Source organism: Micromys minutus, assembly GCF_963924665.1.
Source record: "Micromys minutus genome assembly, chromosome: 1".
Classification (NCBI taxonomy): Eukaryota; Metazoa; Chordata; class Mammalia; order Rodentia; family Muridae; genus Micromys; species Micromys minutus.
In genome coordinates, this window is record NC_137969.1 from 43,314,318 (window position 1) to 43,321,845 (window position 7,528).

A 7,528-nucleotide genomic window follows, 5' to 3' on the forward strand; every position below is an offset into this window, starting at 1 on the left:
GCAGGGCACCAGGATATATACATCTAAGCTAGGCAATATGGACTGCAATTCCCCCTTTTGTTTCCAGGGTTATTGGGTATTGTTTAATCTGCATGGAGGTAGCTGAATTGGTTAGTTGAACAATTTTCGGAGCTTGGTGTTTGATTAGTCCTGGGGTGTTGGCTTTTCTCATACTTCAGGGAATTGTTGTTTTTAGTCTGAGAGATAGTCCAGTTGTATCTTGATTAGAGGCAGAACTTTCAGATAGTAGATACTCCTCTGACAGTGCAAGATACCAAAACTTTTCTGGGAGTTTTCTGTAAGTCTAACTGTGTGTGTCTCATCATCAGAGAAGGTGATGTTAGCTTTCAGCTTATGCAAAAGGTCTTGTCCCAATTGGGTCTCCACCATTAAACACCTCCAGCTATTGGAACTTACTTATGCCTTTAAATTTATAAAAACACTACAGCTCACCCCCAGGAGTCTCCTGACCACTGCACTCTTTGTGACTCCAAGGGGCTCTGAGAACCGCCATGTCTTGCTTCAGGTCTGGTCTGTGAGACCTTGGTGGAACCTCTAGAAATGTTGAGGTATTTACCAGAGAAGCCCGCTCAGACATGGGTCTAGCCATTAAAAAGTCTTTATTGGCCAGCTAGCAACTACACTGGGTGTCTGTGCTCCCAGTGTAGCGTTCTGCCTTTCTCAGGATGAGCTTAAGTGTCTGGGGTGACATATCTCAGTTAACAAGAACAGTTATCCAGAGGGGAACAACTGAGAGACTTTCCCAGAACTATATGGATTTTGAATAATCAGGCCTTTGTTTTTAGTTTTGGCATGTGCTGCATGCTGAGTGTTATAGCCTGAATGGTACGCTATCATGGGGCTGGTTGTGCTGAGGGATGGGGCCCTGTTGCATAGTGGCTCCCTGACTTGAGTTTTCTTTTGCTTTTGATCTGTTGCTTGGTTGTTTCATTGGTTAGTTCACTGGCTGGTTGGGACAGGATCTCACATAGCTCAGGCTGGTCTCTACTTACTAAATGTTGGGGTTACAGGAGTGTGCCACCATACCCAACTTGAAATGGAATTTTTTTTTCTTGAATTAAGCTAAGGCAGTGAGAAAGATAATTTATTGTACATGAGTTTCACTTGGCCACAGGTAAGAACAGAACTAGTCTAGCATACCACAGGTACGGGGCCGAGGGTCAGCCAGACTGTCGGAAAGACAGTCAGCTTCTCAGCTGGTCTCAGAGATGTTCCAGGTCTCCTGAGACTTATTACTGGCAGCAGCATCAGTCCAACAACTTGTACCAGCATCCCAGCCTTTGGCATCCCTTATTTCTGCTCCTGAGGCCATTGTGGGTGCACGAGCTGGTTTACTTGGACGTCTGCCTCATCTTTCTTCTCTTGCGCTTCAGCCTGCGCATTTACTTCTTCCGCTATTTCTCTCGTGGTGCAAGAGTTTCAGAGAAGATGGTGCTAAGGCCAAGGGAACAGCAAAGCAGACATCGTTAAGCCTTTGTTATCTTTTTATACGGCTACATCCAGCAGACAGAAGTAAAAGACCACCAACCCAAATGACCAGATTGGAACTTTTTTATTTATTTATTGTGCACAACAGAATATAGCTGGTCTTGAAGCCATCTCCCTAATTTGGGTTTCTGAGAGTGGCCTCTGACATGTAGAAATTGGGTTTTTATAGGTCAGGAGTAAGGAGTTTCCCAATGGGGGATTTGGCAGGCAAATAACTGAGGGTCACAGAAACAGAATATATACATAACAAGCTGGTCATATTCTCCTTAAGGTGTGGGTACAGGGTAGTCATAGCAACCTCCTGAAACAAAGACATGGTTGCCATTTCCTGGAACAGGCAGAACAGAGAACTATCTGCCCTTCAGGTTACAGGTGGGGCATAGCCCAATACCCAAGAAACAAATTTAATTACAAACAGGAATGAACCTAGTTTGTCTTTTATTAAGATGTCTTTCAAGCCCAAGGTGGAGGCAGGCTGGTTTATCAATGCCCAAGATGTTTTTATGTACTCTGAGTATGTGAGAATATAAGCTATGTATACAAATTAATCATTTGCTGATGATAAATTTACTGTAAAGCAATTCTTTGGCATGCATACATTTTGCCATATTTTAGAAATAAAAGCACAGGTTGGAGAGACGGTTCAGCAGTTAAGAGCACTGACTGTTCTTCCAGAGGTTCTGAGTTCAATTTCCAGCAACCACATGGTGGCTCACAACCATCTGTAATAAGATCCGATGCTCTTTTCTGGTGTGTCTGAAGACAGAAACAGTGTACTCATGTACATAAAATAAATAAATCTTAAAAAAAATTTGCATATGGGTGAGTTGGATGGACTTGTTTATTTTAGATAAATGAAAGGCCGACACTTTGGGATATAAAACATCCTCAGTATTTTTCCATTATACTTTTAGAATAGCAGAAAACTGTGTACAACAGGCTATAATTCCTTTTTGTGTGTTTTCCGAATCAGGGTAACCTTGGAACTATACTCTATTGACCAGACTGTCCTCAAACTTACAGAGATCCACCTGCCTCTCAGTGCTAAGATTAAAAGTGTGTCCCACCACTCCCGGGGAAACTATATTGCAGTTTTTAACTACAATGGTATAGGATCTGAGTGGAGGACTTTCCAGCAGTGTTTATTAATAGTACGGCACATACGGTAGCACCAAGTGTGCATGTTCCGTGCTCAGAGCCAAGGCTTTGGTGAGCTTCATGATACACCACCACCAAGCACTGTTGCAAATAACTCCGATCCTTACATGTTTGACATTGAGTTTTGCTTGTTGCATATTCAGAAATGCTTTACTGTTGCCAGAGTTCTTACAACCTCCACATTCACTCAGCCTGTGTGGAATCACAACCCACAGATTGAGCGGTGCATGCTAGCCCACACTTGTATTTCCAGATCTGGGGAGACTGAGGCAAAAGGACAGCTTCAGCTATGTTATGAGTTCCAGGCTTGTTGGAAGACATTTGCTGGTTGTGCACTGTGTATTTAGATACTGATTTCTATGCCTAGACATCTGGTTACAGTCCAGATGATAGCTTTGTTAAGCATCTCCAGTCTCTATGTTATGCAAAATTGTTTCCCATCACCTATGATGGGTTAACTAAGAGTTGATCAGCCAATTAGCTGGGCAGAAGAAAATAGGGCAGGACTTCTGATCTTAGACAGTGATCCCAACAGATGAGGGGGGAAGGGAGGGAGGGAGGGAGGGAGGGAGGGGGAGAGGGAGAAAGAGGGAGAGGGAAGGAGAGGGAGAAAGAGGGAGAGAAAGGGGGATGGGAGGGAGAGGAAGGGGGATGGAGGGGGAGGGAGAGGAAGAAAGGTGAGTGATGTGGAGAGACCACATGGATGGACCAGGAGGGTTAACCATGAGGTTGTAATGAGAGAGCAGCCATGAGGAAACATGTGGACCAGAGCCAGGGCAAGATCAGATGGCAAACAATGGGGCACATGGCTGAGTAGTAGCAGCCTAGTCAGGATAGCATAACCTCAAAATCTACTCGGTTTACGCTGCAGCTTGTTAATAAAAATACCAGATCTCCTTGTCCTTATTCAGGAGCTGAAATGGGCTTGGGTGGGTATAAAAATACACTGCCGTTATTTGGGAGCAAAAGGGTTATAAGAACCCCTCCCCTAAGAATTATATTTACACAGGCCAGCTTAGGTTGTATGAGTCCTGCCTTCCTTCCTTCCTTCCTCCCTCTTTTTTTTTTTCCTTTCTTTCTTTCTGTTTTTTAGGAAGCTGTGGGTTGGTTGGAAGACAGTGTCTGTTTTCATCACTACAATTTTAGCCTAACACTCAGCCTGGAAAGGTTCCTTCTAGAACAGTGGATGTGCAACCAAGTCCCTCCAGAACTACTTACAATTAAGTAGACAAATAAGGAATCAGCACGAATGCTGTATGTTAGAAAGGGAACAAATGAGGTTCCAGTAGAGGAAGATGTCTTGTGGCCAGGGGTGCTTCTTTGAGGTGACCACATGTAGCTGAGGCTAGAAAGAAGAGAAAGTATCCACAGCTGAAGAGGAGGGCAGGAATTCTAGGCATTCTGACATACAGAGGCTCAAGACAGTGGTAGCTGGACTGAGGTGGGTGAGGAAAAACACCACCTCGACGACACAGGAGAGGAAGGCTGGGCTTCCAAAATGAGGGCTTGGGTTCTCTATGTGCGTAGAGAAAATCCTGAATATCTGAAGGTTGAAGTGAAATAATCTAGTTTACGTACTGCTGGAGAGATGGCTCAGTGGTTGAGAACATGTACTGCTCTTCCCGAGGACCCAAGTTCAGTTCCCAGCTGGGGTGGTTTACAACTGTCAGTGACTCCAGCTCCAGGGACGTCTCTGCCTTCTGGCTTTCACAGGCACCACCACCACAACACACACACACACACACACACACACACACACACACACACACACACAATGCATAACTTTCTAAATTTAAAAAGTATTAATATCACTTTGGACAAATGGGCTTCATTACGGAGACACTGTGCTGTCCTGGTAGCAGGAACCCAGACAGGGCACCAGATGTAGACATGGAGGAGACCTAACAATGTAATACTCTGAGGCAGAGGTGGGTGATGTGGTGGTGAGTGGAGGGTAGAGGTGAAAGGTCAGAGGCTGACTCTGCAGTCCCTTGCCTGAATTCTAAGTTATGGGGAAAGGGAGGGCATTAGTAGCCAGAAAAATACCCAGTGTCTGAGTCCTAACAGCAAGTTCCATAATGAAAGGCTTGCCTCGGGTTGGTGGCCACCTGACCAAGAACTGGCGGAGGTGGTAGGAGCTAGGTAGCTAAAAAGCCAACCATGAAGCCTGGGAGTCCAGCCATTTCCTCTCTCTAGAAGTGGTTCCATGTGGCCTGGGGTAGGAACAGCTGCAGGAAGCAGGAAGCAGGTGAATTGGGTTGACCAAAACAAAACACTGAGTAAGAAGCAAAACACCTGGTTCAGTATCCCCGAGATCAACAGTCCTAAAATGGGGTCCGACGGTTTGAACGAGACGAAGACGGAACCGGAGCCGAGCACGCGGACAGCTGACACGGGTCGTGTGAGAGCCGAAGATGGCCGTGAATGTGTACTCGACATCAGTCACCAGTGATAACCTAAGTCGGCATGATATGCTGGCTTGGATCAATGAATCTCTGCAGTTGAATCTGACAAAGATAGAACAGTTATGTTCAGGGGCTGCATATTGTCAGTTTATGGACATGCTCTTCCCTGGCTCCATTGCCTTGAAGAAAGTGAAATTCCAGGCTAAGCTAGAACATGAATATATCCAGAACTTCAAAATACTACAAGCCGGCTTCAAGAGGATGGGCGTGGACAAAATAATTCCTGTGGATAAATTAGTAAAAGGAAAATTTCAGGACAATTTTGAATTTGTTCAATGGTTCAAGAAATTTTTTGATGCAAATTATGATGGAAAAGAGTATGATCCTGTAGCTGCCAGACAAGGTCAAGAAACTGCAGTGGCCCCTTCTCTTGTCGCCCCAGCTTTGAGTAAACCGAAGAAACCTCTCGGCTCCGGTAGTGCAGCCCCACAGAGACCTATTGCAACACAGAGGACTACTGCAGCTCCAAAGGCTGGCCCTGGGATGGTGCGAAAGAATCCTGGTGTGGGCAATGGAGATGATGAAGTAGCTGAATTGATACAGGAGGTCAAAGTATTGAAGCTTACTGTTGAAGACTTGGAGAAGGAGAGAGACTTCTACTTCGGAAAGCTAAGGAACATCGAACTGATTTGCCAGGAGAATGAGGGGGAAAATGACCCTGTACTGCAGAGGATTGTAGATATTCTTTATGCCACTGACGAAGGCTTTGTGATACGTGATGAAGGAGGCCCACAGGAGGAACAAGAAGAGTATTAAGCAGCCTGGACCAGCAGAGCAACATCCGAAGTCTTTACTCCAAATCATGTGCTTAACTGTTAAATACTCCCTTTTATTAATCTTAGAGGATTCACTGGTTTCTTTTCATAAGCAAAAAGTACCTCTTCTTCAAAGTGCACTTTGCAGAAGTCTCACCTTTTCCGATGAGTTTCAGTTAGGAGCTGTTGCCTTGTAGCAGAGCAGTATTAACATCTAGTTAGTTCACCAGGGGAACAAGAGGCGAACCATGGGGCTCTTCATGTGGATGCTGGTCACACTGACTGATGGAGAAAGGGTTTATAATGCATGAGGTGACAACCTCAGAAGTGTAATGACTGAATTGAATTTTAAACTAATGTGAAATTCTGGCAGAGAACATTGTAATAAATAAATGCCTTAAGAGTATTTAAAATATGCTTCAATATTTCAAAATATAAAGTGTAACATGACAGGAGATTTTATGTGTCTGACATTGTGTCTGGGACAGAAGGGCCAGACTTTAGACCTTTGGAACCTGCTGTCGTAGGCCTTTCAAGGCTGCTTGGATCTTACAGATGTAGGCTTTGGCCCAGAAGTAAAGTTTGAAAAGTTCTGTAAAGTCATTTTGTGTCCTTGGCCAGTTGCATCCATGCTATAAAAGCGAGCAGCAGGGCTCCGAGGGTGAATAGAGGGCATCTCTGCCCTGCAGGGCCTGAGGCAAAGACCTCAGCTTTCCATCAGCATCCCTCTGACTGTTTCCAAACTGTACCTCAAGTTCCTTTGTACTGTTTCTGGGACCAGCCCACATCTCTGGGATTTGAATGGGTGTTGAGCCCCAGCATGCAGTCTTTTAAGTTTACATTTAACGTGCTCTCTTCTCTGCTCCCTTTGACCTCTGGGAACTCCTCTGGCTCCTTAAGTTTGCTGCTGAGCGTTGTAAATACAGCAGGCAGGTGATCATGCTGCAAGTTCTTGCTGGACCTCTGGCAAAGGAGTGATCAGTGAAGGCCAGTGTCACCTTGGTCTCTGTGAGGCTAGGGTGCTCGCCGTCCGCTGTTCATAGCTCCCCATTGTCACCTGAGTACTTTGCCAGTGCACTAATCTCTTTGGAGATGATTCTCTAGTGTGTTACTAAATGTTAAAATGTTTTTTTTTTAAAGAATATACAGTACCGTGACTGAAATATTAATATTTAAAATACTTCATTCCTTAATTCTCCCTCATTTGCTTTACTCACAGCCTATTCAATTCCTTTGTTTGGCAGAACTCTGCAAAATGTGTTACCCACTACTGAGATTGTTCAGCCCCTGACGTATTTGTATCAATTTGTTTCTGGTGGTAGCTTGTCTTATGCTGTGTGTAGAAAACAGGTATTTTATGGCAGATTGTTATGTAGTGCATGCTCTGTGGAATTCAGAGGAAAATCCAGATTCAGTGATTAACAATGCCAAAAAAAAAAAAAAAAAAAAAAAAAAAAAAAAAAAAAGAGCAAGTAACTAGCCATTGTTCAAATGACAGCGGTGCTGTTTCCTCCTCTGTGGCCTTTCAGACTTCTGTTGCCCCCAAATTCCATTTTATTGGGAACCCATTTTCCACCTGGTCTTTCTTGACAGGGTTTTTTTCTATTTTAAACAGTTTTTAAATAAAATTCTGTATTTCAA

At 44.3% G+C, this 7,528-nt stretch overlaps 1 protein-coding gene across 1 annotated transcript; it reads left to right on the forward strand.

Moving 5' to 3' along the window:
• The first annotated feature begins 5,017 nt into the window (after window positions 1-5,017).
• LOC308433337 (microtubule-associated protein RP/EB family member 1-like) lies at window positions 5,018-5,968 on the forward strand. Its single transcript, XM_080933362.1, has one exon. The coding sequence runs from the start codon at window positions 5,082-5,084 to the stop codon at window positions 5,886-5,888; it is 807 nt and encodes a 268-aa protein (XP_080789488.1). The 5' UTR covers window positions 5,018-5,081; the 3' UTR covers window positions 5,889-5,968.
• Window positions 5,969-7,528: the final 1,560 nt, after the last annotated feature.